Below are 15,640 nucleotides of genomic sequence, written 5' to 3'. Positions count from 1 at the left end.
TGAGATCACTTAATGGGAAATACAGGTACAGGAAAAGAAGAACCTGAGGGTCTAGGCTCCCAACTAGTAGTTTTGCTCCCCTCACCCAAACAACGAGAACAAACACAAGAGAAAATAAAACAAGAATAGATCCCAAATCATTAATTCATCTTTGCCATTTATCATTAATTTAAGGATCTCTCAAAAGTAATATACAGGTGCAGGGACAGAATCTCCTGGTAACTCCAGGGCAGAAGCTAAGTTGTAGAGTGACTCCTGCTAAGCAGAAGGGCCACCAACGGGCTCTACTTACTTATTCCGACTTTAGAAAGAAAGTAAAATCTTAAGGTTTGGGGGCAGGGGGTAGAGGGAAATGACCTGCTGTACTTTCTAAAGGATACAGCATGGAGGAGAGGACACCGTTTCTCTTTACTCATAAAACCTAGTGTAAAAGCTGGAAGTCTTTTATTCTCTTTGCTCATGTGAAGGCCAGAGAGAGGCACGTAGGGCCAAACAGAGCACACTGCATGAAACAGGTGGTCGTTACAGCTCAGGCGGTGAATGGAATGACTGCAGTCCTGGAGAGCAGGGGCCACCCTGCCAGCCCCACCAGCCTGTGTCTTGGGAAAATCTCCTCGTGGGACTAGAAGAGCCAATCTCATGAGGATGTGGTAATAAAGAAGTTCATACTATCTCTCGCAGACAGCTAATGCGAACTGCTGCACTCAGGAGAGCTAGTAGCAAACAACAAAAGTGCTTTCAAAGAGGGGCTCTGGGTAAGTCATAGGACGATAAGAAAATGTTTTAAAATCATTCTCTGAATGATTTTATACCTTTTCATACCCAGATTAGAGGAGAAAGACTTGCTGCCCTTTGCTGTATAAATGAAGACATGGCCCTCGGCCAAGAGGCTTCCCTTGTCACTTCCAGCTTGGGTTACAGGCCTCTTGTAAAACACAAGTCCCATGAACACAGGCACTAGGGGCTCCCCCAGATTTAATAATTGCTATATTTATGAAAATCTGGCTCTAGTGGGCCTGGCAGGGTGAGGGGGCACTGACCACGGACCTCACACCGGTAGCAGTGAACATGGAAATCGCGATCCAGAGCCACAATCCGGACAGTCTCTTCCTGGCCGGGGGCTGGCATGATAGGCTCCTTGCACACAGAACAGCGTGGGGCAAACTTCCTGAAAACGGAGAGATAGTTCTGGTTAGATAATGAGCATGGACACTGGCAAAAAGATGAGACTTGGAGGTGAAAAGAAAAGGTGTAAACCAAGAGCCAGGACACCTGGTCTGCTGTCTTGTGTGACCTTGAGCAAAAGTCACTTTCCTTGAGTCGGCTTCCTCAGCTAAAAATAAGGGACTCACACTTGGTGACTGTTGAGGTCCTTCTAGATGATAAACACCATGATATCTGGTGAGGTAGGGGAGTGAGTGTGTGAACTGCTTCTGCATGAAGAGCTACCGTGGCGTGGGATTCACCTGTGGATAGATCGCAAACACAAACCCTGGGCTTGGCCAGGTCAGCCAGAGAGGCAAGGAGGCCCCTACTTGTTTCTGACTTTCGCATGTGCTCCCCAGGCCCTACCCAAGTATCCCGAGGTTGGTTACTTTGCCTCATTCCCAATTATTAAGCCTCTTCTTTGAAATGTGTCTTGAATTCTAGGAATGAACACGAGAAACCTCAAATACGTATCTTTTCAAAGCAGCAGAGGTTAGCGAGTTTAAATACTCTTTATACCAAACTTCCTATGGCCAAATCTGCAATTCCTATATTTTGGTTGTGTTAAACTTTTGTTTAAAAAGAAAAAATTATAAAGCTGTCCAGTTCTCTGTTCTTCAAAGGAGTTTAGAACTTCCAAAGGGTATGTGTATATGAATATACCACCCAACACACACACACACACACACACACACACACACACACACACACACACACACACACACACATATATATGTACATATGTTTTTGAGGTTAACTCTTGGTGAGGAGTTTTAATATTTCCTAATCTCTTAATATTCCTTAATATAACCAATGGCCGTAACATTTTTTTTTCTCGTAACAGATTAATAGGCTGCAAATATAGGCTGTGCACCCATATGTATCTTCTGGAAATTAGGTGTGGTCTTTATGAAGGTGTGAAATGAGACGTGATTTGAAACGGACATGGATAAGAACTGAAAAGATTACAAAAGAAAGACTGAGCAGCTCAGTTTGACTGAGCAGCTCAGTAATGGTTTTAAGATTAATGATGTTAAAATGTATCTATTTGTAGAGAGACTTAAAAAGAAATAATGATAGTACTCTAACTCTTTGCAGAGCACTTTATGGTTGTCAAAGCATCTTTACATACATTATACTCTATATGTACATATTAATTTTCCTAGCAGCACCCAAAAGGCATCTGTATGGCTGCAATCTAAATAAATATGAATTAAGCAGTAGATCAATTGATTGCTATGAAAGAAAAAATTAAAGGATCGTGGTACAATTGCGGCAGTAATCAGAGCTGTTATAATTGGTGCTTTATGCAAGAAGTTCATACTCAGTGGCAAAAAAAATTGCTTTGGACTACTTGATGATTTTTGAATCTGGGTCATTAGTAGTGAAATAAGCAGCCTTCTGGAATCAGCTGCAAAATTTCCTTCCCCAAACCCAATGGGACTGTAAAGTCTGTGAGGTCAGAAGTGTGTCTTGCCTATCACTTTATCTGTGAGTCTTCCCCAATGTCCCCAAGGAGGATTACTAACTCCTTGAGGATAAAATATCTTTCACTGAAATTGCCTATTTTAGCAGTAATTATCTGCATATCTTTGGAGACCTCAAAACTGTGAGCTTCCAAAGGCCAGGATTTGCTCTATTTCTGAGTTTCTAGAAATAACTAGTGTGGCTGGTGCAGAAGGTAGAAAGTCAGGCAATATCTAATGGAATGAAGTATTTGCCACATTTCGCGTAAAAAGATGTTGCTCAGGCCTTTATGTTCAATCTCAAGGTTCCCCTCTGGAAAGGCACAGACTGTATTCTCGCTGAGTAATGATTTCTTCTTACCAATTGGCCTCATTTCTATGATGGGAAAAGGCAAAGTGAAGAGACAGGAAGTGGTTTCCACCGTCCCCACTGTGTTCCTTGGCGGGCATTTGGAGGACTGTTAAAAATCCCAGGTGGTCTATTTCAAGGCTCAGCTCACTAAGCAGACAATAATAATAAAATTAATTTGATAAAAACACTTCTGATGGTTAAAATTGTGTGCTTATTGTTGCGCCAAGTCTTGTTAAGCACTCTATACCCTGAGCCTTATTTTTTACTCATAGCAAACATTATTAAGAAATACTTTTATCATTGCTGCCTTACAGCCATGGGAGCCGAAGCTCAGAGAGGGATGATCTTAATCATTGGGTCCTGGCACATTTCTGGCAATCCACAAATGGATGCTGAGTAAACAAATAAATGGATGCATGTAACATCCCTGCTAAGAAAGCACAGATAGTGGAATAAAGACAACACAGTGAAAGGGTCAGTTAAATCAATCTGCTTTTCTGAGCTCACTGTCCTGGCACTGGGAATACAGAAATAAACTCAAACTCCAGCAATCACACTGGTGAGGGAGTTCTATATATTTCTGCATTTGTTCTATTAACATATATACGTATCCTACCATATTGCAAAAATGATTTAAGGGGGTTACTGTAAAATAGCGTGTGTGCGTGTGTGTGTGTGTGTGTGTGTGTGTTCTGTTTTTACTAATCAGGCTATGTAAAGTGCTATCTATAGTGAATTTACAGAACTATAAAACATAGAGAAGGAGATATAAATTCAAACATGGGTTTAGGGAGCGTTTGAGATCAGAGGAGGATTATTAGAGTAGAAGAAAATTGAGCTGGGCCTTGAAAGATGGCCATTTAGGTGAAATGGAAAGTAAGTCTGTGTGTGTGTGTGTGTGTGTGTGTGTGTGTGTGTGTGTGTGTGCGCGTGTGCGTGTTTTGGGGGTGAGGGTGCGATACAGGCAGTCTGCCAGGTAACTAGTTTGAGCAGTCATCTGAAATGACATATGGGAAAGGGTTTCTGCCTAATAGGATGGAGGATTTGGGCCAACCCTGACTGATGGCAGTTATGGAGGGGACAGCCCATAAGCAAGGCTTTAAAAATAGCATTTCAAAAGCCTGTTGCTCAGAGTGCAGTCCAAGACCACCTGGGACCTTGTCAGAAAGGCAGACCTCCTGAACTAAAATGTGCAGTCTAACAAGATCGCTAGGCGACTTGTAAGCCCACTGAAATTTGGGAAGCACCAGTTTAAAGGATGGGTTTCTAGGCAGGAGAGATAAATCCCTTCTCCTGGGCCTCGTGCATCTCACCATAGCTTCTATTCGCAGGCTGTTCTAGTTTCAGCCAAGCGGATCTTTCTTGAAAGCAGAGAGCCTTTCTTCACTCTGGGCCCTTCGTTATTGCCTGAGTTGTTCCTTCTGCCAAGAATCTCCATTTCCCATTTAAAACACTCTGCTTCCAGAAGCCTACTCAGATCCCAGGGCCGAGTAATATCTTCTGGCTCTGACAGCTCAAGCCCTTGCCTGTGCCTCACATCGTCACCTTTACAGTCTTTTCTGCCTGGTGCCTATCACACAGAATCTGCACTTATTCTCTCCCCTCCTCCTGGCAAGCTCCATGCAGACAGGGGCTTCTCTCTACGTATTTCTACCTACGCAATTTCTCTCCTTTAGCACTGAGCACAGTAATTGGCACATAGAGGGCTCTTCATAGATGTGGTTGAACAGAATTGAAATACATCTCCCAAAAGCTCACAAATGGGAGATCTGTTCAGAATGACCAGGAATCTGCAGAAGGCAGCTATGTTCCCCTCTCTGCAGTCCACTCTTCTTAGCCATGCAATGTCCATGGCTAAGACACGGCTAATGGGTTGGACTTGTAGCTGCTTTTTATTCCAGTCCTTTCAAGACTCAGAAACAGAGTTCTGTAAAATGTATCTTTTATTCTTCTTTGGGAAATGGAGAAAAGATCAAAAAGCTTCTCCCCCTGCATACCTTCCAATCATGCAGACAACATGATTTTTAATAATTTGTATTTTAACTGGCCACTGAATGAGCGGTGATGGGAAGCATTGGGGGTTTCAGATTCTTTTTCCCTTTCAGTTGCTCAAGTCTGCCTTCCTGGAGTGATCAGACCCACACACATGTCACCAGTCACAAGTCTCTAATTATGCTCCCCACTCCTAGAAATGAAAGATAAATGGCATAGATATAAACTTACATTTGTCAGAATTGATTTCCTGTTTTAATTGAGGGGTGTAACATATCAGTCTTTTTCAGCAACAGAAACGTGTGCTCTGATTATACCTATCAGTCTTTCTTGGATTAGGGTAAGTCTAAGAAAGGAGAGAAACAGTGACAGAAATACCCTCCCCAATGGTATCTTTTCACTTCCCTTAAATAGATGCAGGTTTTATTTTCTCATGTGTAATTAGAAGCTAAAAATATCAATAACGCGAAGTACAATTTATGCTGTGACTGCCCTTTCAAAGTGAGCCCTTTCTTGTCTAATTCAGGTCGAGAATTCCTGCCTCTGGGGTTTTGTTTTGTTTTTTAAATTTATTCAGCCTCACATCTTTTGGTGAGGCTTTCACTTTCCCTGCTACTTGAAAAGTGGTCAGGAAACTCTTTTTTTTTAAAATATAAATCTCAGGTCCCCAGACTGTTTGTGACAAGTACCTCCCAGTTGCTGACAGTCAACAGAGCGGTGAAAATTAACCCACAAGACTGCACATCTGGAGGCCATAGAACAGATACCCAAACTGGTGAGCCATGTGAGCTTCATCTCTCTGAGAGCCTCAGACTGTTCTTAAAGCCACTGCGAAGCAAACACGAGCCAGAAGCCTCCATGTCTGCCATTTACAAACCACATCTATAGCTGTCGTATGGTTCCTAGAAATATGCAACAAATGTGATCAACCAATTAGCCAACAAACTGGCCAAATAAGAATAAGCAAAATGCAAAGCTATACAATTTTCATGAAAACTCCAGCTATAATAAAGAGGGATCTACAAATTAGAGAAGTGAGGAAGTGGTGACATACTTTTCCAGGCCCATCAGTTAAGTGGTCTTGACCTTAAGATTCTACTTTTTAATCGTCATCGAAAGATTAGAAAATATCCTGAGGAAGAGAAGACCTGGGTGGGGGTAGAGCTTAGCAGAGGGTGTGAATATGCTGATAATGGCATAAAATAGCCTCCAAATATGTGAGAGGCTGCATTAGCAAGAGGGGTTGAACTGTTCCCTGTGCCAGTCCCTCCCATAACCTCCTATATGCAGAGTGGCCAAGACGTAGAGGTCAGCTCTAGAGAGAACCCTAGGCTGTCTCAGATGGGAAGCTTTAAGACAGGGTCTGGTCTAATGACCAAACTGAAGAGCTCAGAGAAATTGGGCAATTTGTCCACTGTCACATATCTTGTTCATGTTTAGGCCAGGGAGAGCTACCCCAGGACCCTGCCTCTTTCCAGTACACATGTTCTGCGGCTAAGCCAACTTCCTCATAATTAGAGCTACACAAAGATGTGATGGATAAGCCCCAGGGAAGTCCTGAAGCAGAGGCCAGGCTGGAGGACCACATGGAGTACCTAATATCAATTCCTGCATTGGAGGAGGGGGGATAAATAACCTCTTTTTAACGTCCCACCAAATCCGGAGATCCTATAGCTCGGAGAGAGAAGAGTGTGAAGCCCGGATACAGGCAGTAAGAATAGACCCCAAGAGGACAATTAGGCTGCAGGAGGGAGAGTAGGTTGCCTACTTGTGGAAGTCTTCGATGCAGTGGATGAGGCCGCCAGCGTCCACGGTGAACGGGATTCCATCCAGGCTGCGGTGGCACATCACGCAGGTAAAGCAGTGAGGATGATAGGCCTTCCCAGTGGCTCGGAGAATCCGCTCCATGATGGGCTTGGAGCACACGCTGCACTGCTCCAGGGTATTCTGAGGAGGAAAAGAAAAATGCCAACATTAGGCTAAGACGTGAAGAGCTCCATTTATGTAGTAACTTACAGCATGACAAGCATGGTTACAGAACACATGGGCTCATGTGCTTATCACAGTACTTGGAGGAAGGCAGAGTATATATCTTCATTACAGAGAGAATGAAACACAGATGGATCAAGTGGCTTTTCTAAGGTCATGCAGGTTCTGGGTGGCAAATCTAGGATTTAGAACTCATGTTGTCTGACTTCTACTCGTGTTCCTTTCCAATACAGCAGGGGTAATAGCAAACTTTTCTGTAAAGGCCCATGTAGTAAATACTTCTAGCTTTGTTAGAGCAACTCAATTTTGCTGTAGTGGCAGGAAGGCAGCCATAGACAGTGTGTAAGTAAATGGGCATGACTGTGTTTCAATAAAACTTTATTTACAAAAGCAGGCTGGATTTGGCCATGGCGATAGTTTCTTGACCCCTGAACTACACAATCCAGGTTCTCCACTGGAAGAATACTTCTCTATTACTTCTAAAACTTGATTAGTCATCAAAATCCTAGTGGGGTCACCAAGGATCTTAACATTTTAGAGTGGTCTTTCTGATGACCCAGACTTGTAGACAGCATGCTGGTTGCAGAACCCAATCAGAGCTCAGCACAATCAATGAGGCTTTTGATCATATAAAGTCTTGATTCAAACACCATCTCCACGCTTAGTGTTGTGAACTCTTGATGGAAATGTTGAACCTAGAGGGGTTCCAGTTTTGAGAAATGAATTAAGAAAGTCAATTTATTTGGCTTTAAAAATATGCTCATCTTTAAAAATAAATCCCCCCCCCCCCCCCGCTTTAAAAGGGATACCATTTATTGAGTCAGGACTCAGAAAGATTGATACAATTAGCTGTTAACTTTCCATCCTTGCCTAGAATACCATGCTCTCTTACCAACAGCCATGTTTCACATGTAATATGCTATATTCCAACTGAGAAGTCTGGACTGACTCAATGAGTTTACGATTTAGAATAAACCTGGGATGGGGATCTGATTAGAAACATGCAGAACTCGAAGGGATGTGGAAATCAAGGAGTAATTTCCCTCTTACCACTAGAACCTTTAAATGGGCGTGAGGCAAGGCGTGCCTGTAGGTAGATAACTAGTGTGATGATGACAACTACAGCAACAGTTCCTGACTGGCTTCTTGTTTCCATCTCTCTTCCTGTAACACTTGCCCATCCTCACAGTGACTTCCAGTTTCCTTTCTAAAACACGGATGTGACCAAGCAGCTTTCTTGCTAGAAAAACTTATATGGCTCCACAATGTGAAAATAGCTCGTTCCTTACCTGACGTGCAAACTCCCTTTTTAGGCTCAGATTCCCCTGATGTCTCAGACTGCTCACTTTTGTTCAAACCTATGAGAAACTTCCATATTTCTGTGCATTGGCTAATGCCTAGAAGGAATCACAATTTGCTATTTTGACCTTTCAAGGTATGGGTCAGAAGGCGGTAAAGACTTCCTCAATGCCTTCAGTTGGAATAAATTGCTTCTTTCTCTCCCCTTCCTGAGCACTTAATTGATGCTGCTTAAAGCACTCACAGCGTTCACTGTATTGAAATTATTTGCACATATGTCTATTTCCTCTACTATATACTGCACATACGTCTATTTCCTCTACTATATACTGCAATTCTTTAAGGGCAGGGACTATGTCTTAAGAATGTGTTTCTCTGTCCCATGCTTCACCCAGTATACTACCTGGAATAAAAAGAAACTCAGGATGAATATGTGCAAAAAGAACGAAGGAAGGAATATTGTTTACATCCCACTTTGGCATCACAGTGCTGGCCCGATGCCCCTAACTCTGGAATCCAGAGGACAGTAAATCCATCACCGTACTCTCCTCCAAGTTGCGGTTGCTGGAGGTTCTGAAATTGCTTAGTATGCCTCTGGTCACAGTCTAAACTCATGGAAACTATTAACCTATTTTCCCCCTATTTTGAAGTGGTGAAATTAAAATAGCAGAAGAACATAAGATGAGAGTGGAGATGACGATGGTCTCGACAATGAAGGCCCTGGTTCTTTTCTACCCTGGTGATCTGAGCTAATGTGGCTGGAAACTGTCTTCCCAGGGTTTGTGTTTTGCTCTTCTGTGGGTTCTAACTTTTTTTTTTTTTATTTTTAAAGCCAACCCTGTAATGGAGTTGAACAAACGAGAAAATGCTTGACCAGAAAATATTTTTGTTTGCATTGAGGCTTGGCTGCGAGATTCAAGCCCATTTACTCAAAACCAGCAGCAGCATATAAGGTAGAGTCAGTTTCTAAGAAAAGACTTTATGGTCCATGTTTAAAGAACAGGTAATCTGAACATTTCTGCTACAAAGGAAGAACAGTGTAAAATATACCTAAAGTGAGACTATTGTAAAATGCCCCTAAATCAGAAAATAAAGGCTCCAAGAATGCATCTGACTAGAAGCTTGGACTAGCAAATGGTTGAGGAGGACGTGTGAATCTTCTTCAGCCCTTTCTCTTTACTTCTGCTTTCAGTCTTCAACTGGCCCACTAGGACTCTTAGACATATCTGCTCCTAAAGAAAGGATAAAGACTCTAAAAATGTCTGGGAGGAGGGCTCTGAGAGTTCCTCTAGTCCAGACCTCTGATTTCCCAGGTGAGAAAACAGACCTGAAAGACTGATACAGCTGGGACCTGAGTCATGGAGATGATTAGGGGCAGAGGATGGATTGGTACCCCAGTTTCCTGCCTCCCAATAATTCAGATAGGTATCTGATGAATTCATTATGTAGCCATAGAGAGACAAAGTTGCTAGATGAAGAATATGAATCGTCCCTCTGGATTTGTCAACACCTACTGTATGACCTTAGGTAAATGATTTCTTCTCTCTAGACCTTGGTTTTCTCACCTGTAAAACAATGATTAATTCCAACTCTGCAATTTTGTTACTCCGTGATATATCAGTATTAACAGAAACAGGTAAAGGTCAATGTTTCCATTACTAGAGATATACTAAAAACAACTGGACAACCCTTCATCTGAGGCTTGAAACGAGGGTTCATGTGTTAGAAATCTGGACTATCTAAACTTTACTGTACCTTACCACTTGGAATTCCAGAAATTGCTAGTGGTAGAATTTTAAGCACGATAGAGAAAGATCTCTGTGTCTTTTTATAGAAGGTTATTTTAAAGCCAGACTAAAAGATACACTCTTTATATAAACATGAGGCTTTTCGAAAGCAGGTTAAAATGAAACGGTTAATAAATAAAATAGTATTTAAGAAAATAGAAAAAGAAATAACAAGCCTTCAAGCAAACAAGTGGAAGAAGGGTGTCTCTAAGTATATCTACTCAAATTACATCTTGTATGTGAAGTAGGGGTGCCAAGTTTGACAGACGGGAATTAGGAAGGAAGAGGACACTCCAGCATAAGAACCTTCAAAATCAGTAGAGTGTTTAATGGCCTGGCTCTGAACTCATCTCTACTGGGACCCCACCCGTGGAGCCCACCTTCCAGCTGCCACACTGAGCTCTCTGCCACATCTTTAATAAGCTGTGTTCTTTTACAAACCCAGACTACCTCACATCCTTCTTTGTCTAGAGAAGACCTACTCATTCTTCGAAGTTAAGCTCAAACATTACCTCTTCTGCAAAACCTTTCGTAATTCTTCCTTTGTTATACTCCAAGCAAAATAAGTCACTTCTTCCACTCCCATAGCATTGTATGATGCTTCTATGACACCGAATATTATAATGTCCTTGATTTAAAGGTTTATGTCAACCTCCGTGACCAAACAGTGGCACCCGGCTCTCCCCGTGTGGAGCTATGGTCATAGGTTGAGTTTGCTAGGAATCAGATTCTGAAACAGAGCTTTGCACTAAAGAAGTTATTGAAGAGTGGCTTTGAGCTCATGCCTGTGGGTGAGAACAGGAAGCATCTGGATAGAGGGAGGAATTGAACTATGATTCAGTTATAACAAAGGCTTCTGATGGTTTCACGGAGAACTCTGGAGTTAGGATGGCTCTGCAGAATTGTCTTTCCTTGAAGCTAGGGGGTAGGGCTTTTACATCCCTACATCTGCCAGCCAATGGATACGGGCTGCTTGCAAGGAAGAAGAGGGGGACTCAGCTGTGAACCGTCAATCCCAGCCAGTGGGGGAGTGAGAGCCTCAGTCCTGAAGGGGGTCTGGGCAGTGCGATACAGCATCCACAACAGTCAGCATCCTTGCCCAGGACCTCCATGGTCCATGACACACATTAGGCAACAAGTAACCAGGTGTGAAGCACCTTCTGGATTAAGCTGAATGAAGAGTCTGGATTTTACACTTTTTAAAAATCCTAGGCCCTGTTTGGAGATTTTTCAGAATTTTTTGAAAATGTTTTAAGCAGTTACTTCAATGAGACTGTGGTTACCAAGAGGAGATGTTAAGAGCAGCAGAAAAACCAAGAAATTATTTAACTGCTAAAAGGCGCAGCTTATAAACTTCTCTGAAATGATGGCAATACAATTGTGATTAAAAACAAAAAGTTAAGTGAAAGTGAAAATAAAATCAACAAATCTTGTACACAAAACTCCCCAATGCAACTGTTTTTAAATTAGAGATACAATCTGGTTGTATCTTTTCTATCCTTGGATATTGTATAAATAACTTCTCTAATTCACAGTCAGAAGAGCTGGAAGAATCATCTGAATCTAAATGAAGCATACAGGTAACATAAGCATTGACTACTAGTTAGATGATGGGGAAAATAATATTTCTAAAATTTATATATTACTTAGGTGTATGTGTGGTCGCTGTTGAAGATTTTAAATCAAGAGACATAAATATTTGAAGATTTGGAAGACTATAAAGTATTGACATTTAGAAATGTTAAAATTTTCATTTCATAAAATTAAAATGTGATCTTATATTCAGTCTTTATTGTTTTTTTTTTTTTTTTTTAAGGTACCAAAGCAATACTGGAGCAGAAAAGACTCTTGGAAAGATTAAGGGTGACATCTCATGTTCTACATACAGTTTTGGTCTTGTTGAGCTAAGAATAAAAAGAAAAAAAAAGGAGAGTTAGAAAATATGAGACTTTTAAAAGTCTTTAGAGATTATTCTGGTCTAGCAGTTTTCAACTTCCCTCACTTGCCTCCCTCTTCCATAATCCTTTGTTCAGGGAAACAATTTATCAAAGAAGCATATCCAGAAGAGTCCAAAATCACTTCTGGATAAAGAACAGGAAAGGATGGAGCCTATGGGGAATCCATATAGTACAGTTTAAAACCCATCCGTCTGGTCCAACTACCAGATTCAAGAAACTAAGGTGCAGAGAGGGAAAACTACTAGTGGAAGATCTGGAATTAGAGTATAGGTCTAATTCTCCATCCAGTGGATAACCCCACTGCTATATCACAGTATACCTATTCCATATTTCAGTAGACATACATACTCCACATTACAAATATAAGGCTGACGACCTGCAAGCTACATGCATGTAAATAAAGAGAGGAAACACGTTGAGATCTTTTTTTTTTTTTTTTTTTGCAGTACGTGGGCCTCTCACTGCTGTGGCCTCTCCCGTTGCGGAGCACAGGCTCCGGACGCGCAGGCTCAGCGGCCACGGCTCACGGGCCCAGCTGCTCCGCGGCACGTGGGATCTTCCCGGACCGGGGCACAAACCCGCGTCCCCTGCATCGGCAGGCGGACTCTCCACCACTGCGCCACCAGGGAAGCCCTCACGTTGAGATCTTAAGATAGTTCGTCTACTGTCAATTTCATTGGCTCCCACGGGGTAAGACAGAAAATTCATTGTTGGATCCCTAGCATCTACAACAGTATCCTTGCATAAAATTGATGCTCCACAAATATTGGTTTCATCACGAATAAACTCTGGATACTTGACATAAAATAAAATTATTCTATTTAATCATGCAAAACAAGTCTCTAGTGCAAAGCTTCTCAACCGGCAGGCTAAGACACAGTGTGCCTCAAATGGGCCCCAGGTATACCATATTTGGGGGGGGGTCAGAAGGGGCCAGAGATTCCATAGTCCCTGAGCAGTCACCTTGGGCCAAGCGAAGCCTCATCTACTCACGCCAGTGTGCTGAATGAATGCCATCACTTTCCACATGAATCGTGATGTGAAAAAAGTTGGGAAGCACAGCCTAAGTGTAGGTGTTCCCAACAGAATAGCAACGCGGTACAGTAAGAAGAGAACAGGGCTATGACTCAGCAAGCTCCGTTGAAATGCCACTGACATTATTTAAACTCAAATAATTGTATTACCTACTTTAATTCTGGAATACAAACTTATTCTTGATTCTGGTAATCAAGGCTTCCCAGGTAATGACAGTACTTCTGGGTTTCCTTCACAAATGAAGACATCATTTTATCTTGGTAGTTTTCCTAATAAGCCTGCAGTACAAAACTGCCCAACAGCTCTGCCTCCCAGTGAGGCACGCATTACTTACTGAAAGCTTTTTGTGCACTTTCCAAATGTCCTTTGCCTATATCTATATCTTAATCTAAATCTATACTGTATTTGTATCTAATACATGTTTCAAAACAGACTGAAAATAACAGTCTGAAAATAACAATGGTAAGCCTAGTGATATCCCATCTCTATGACTGTGATTTTCCAATTAGAATAAAAATTCCTACTCTGTAGATGAGAATTCTGATTTTTCAAAACAGGAAAAATTTTGAGTCAATTTATCAAATGCTATACATTTGATAAATACATCAAGATGTATTTTCTTTTGATGTCATTACCGCCACACACAAAATGACAGCTATGAAACATGTAACTGAAAATTCAGTAAAAGGACTTCAACATTCTTATTTTTGTCACTTCTGTTACTCTTTTTGAGCACAACTCTTTGCATCCAACGCCTGTGTTACCTCAGCTTTCTCATAAATACCCTTTAAAAAAACTCTTCACACAATTTTCTGATGAGCAGAGCTGCCTCCCCACATAATTTAACATTGCAGGAAGCCTAAAGAGTGGGACAAAACATTTAACATCCTGGCAGGTACGGCTGAAGAGAGAAAAGACGGACACCATGCCTGCCCTCAGAGGTTCCCACCATGGTAGGAGAGGTAGACACTTCTGTAAATAACTGACTAGAGGCGAAGGGCACAACAAATTGCTGTTACAGAGGAATGAGTAATGTGTGATGGGAACACAGAGAAGAGAGTAATTACTTATGAATGGTGAGGGAGCAGGCAATGTGGTGGTGATGTACGATTCTGGGAATCTATTCTAAGTGGGATTTGAGTTGGCTCTTGAAAAAAAAAACCCACATTATAACACTTTTTGGAATTAATGTTGTGTTATAACAAAAGTCTTCATTATATAAGTCCCAGATATGCCTACACTGAGACAAAATTCATTTCACAGGAAGAATATTGTAACAAAATCAGTGTACTGGGCAGCATTGGTAAAAGGGAACTCAACGTTGCTAGAGACGTGTGTCTTGGTGTTAAACTAACTCAAACAAAACGTGTGACTATTAACACAGAATTTAGGGAAAACAATTCTTATAAGATTTTCTGTTTATATTTGAACTAAATAAACTGGATTTAAAATTAAGAAATGTGTCTTAAAACCACAAGGGAAAAAAACCCACAGAAAGGACACAAACATCAAGACAATTAGATCATTTTATTCAATTTTGCCATGAGCCACAAATCACATTCTTCACAAAGTAAATAATGCCCTCCTGTTTATTCTGAAGCACTTAGGTTGGGCTTACAATCTGAGCTTTATCGAATTAAAAAAAGAATCTCCATTAAAGGACATTTAGTTTGTCTATACCTTCAGGCCCAGAGAGGTGCGATTTTACCTTAAAAACTAGCCCTTGTGGAATGCTAGTTTGTTCCAAACAAAAACAGTTATCTTGAACGTCTCCTAACCCTTGAGAAAAATGATGGGGGAGCTGGGACTTGACGAGCGTGTCAGACCTTTATGCCAGGAGCAAAATTAAAAGATCACAGCACTCCACTGAGATCATTGTGAGAGGGGGAAAAAAAGAGTAGAATTCCTTTCCTTCCAAGCTAAGTCAGACCATAGATTTCCCTTTACAACATCATTAAGGTACAGTCTGTTGGGACTTGTTAACTCAGGAGCCAGAGAAGAGTCTGTTATGTGAGGTAAGAGAATTACTGGTAGATTTAAGAGACCTGGGTTTGAAATCTAGGCAATTTTCTTGACCTCTTCGATCTTTTGTTTCCTCATGTAGTATAGGAGAATGAAAATATTTACACGGCAGTGTTGTGAGGACTAGATGAGATCACATATATGAAAACAAGTACACAGTGCCTGGCTGTATAATAAATGTTAGTTTCGTGTAATTCTTACAAATTCTAGGAGAGTAGAACATAGATTGAATTAATTTGACATTCCTTGATCATTTAATTATTATATGTAAGCACTACATTTCCAATTTTTGTTTCACCATCAAATCTCTTATATTTTACATCTCTACTTAAAGAAGTGGATTATTGAAGGAATTCTGTACATGATACTCTGGGACAACTGGATTACATAATAACATAAAATGGGCTCCTGGATTCCTAAGAGGTTTCCCCCCTACTTCCAGGAGAATTTTGTGGAAAAGCTGTTCTTCCTTTTATGTAAAATTATTATACCTCAAACACTTAAATACCTCAGTTCTTCATAAAAGTAATTTAC

At 41.2% G+C, this 15,640-nt stretch overlaps 1 protein-coding gene across 19 annotated transcripts in view; it reads right to left on the bottom strand.

Annotated features, from left to right (window-relative positions):
- LPP (LIM domain containing preferred translocation partner in lipoma) overlaps positions 1–15,640 on the bottom strand; it is a 700,519-nt gene that overhangs the window by 15,518 nt on the left and 669,361 nt on the right. For 18 of the 19 annotated variants that reach the window (XM_032629901.1, XM_032629886.1, XM_032629897.1 and 15 more), the window contains 2 exons: positions 6,785–6,963; positions 1,048–1,168 (listed from right to left, as the gene is read on the bottom strand). In XM_032629901.1, the coding sequence (XP_032485792.1) occupies positions 1,048–1,168; positions 6,785–6,963 (300 nt within the window). The remainder of the gene's footprint in view (positions 1–1,047; positions 1,169–6,784; positions 6,964–15,640) is intronic. The other variant, XM_032629905.1, reaches the window with a different exon arrangement.

Source organism: Phocoena sinus, chromosome 4, assembly GCF_008692025.1.
Source record: "Phocoena sinus isolate mPhoSin1 chromosome 4, mPhoSin1.pri, whole genome shotgun sequence".
NCBI classification, from domain to species: Eukaryota; Metazoa; Chordata; class Mammalia; order Artiodactyla; family Phocoenidae; genus Phocoena; species Phocoena sinus.
The sequence above is the reverse complement of the archived record's forward strand: the minus strand, read 5'-3'. Positions and strand labels throughout refer to the sequence as shown.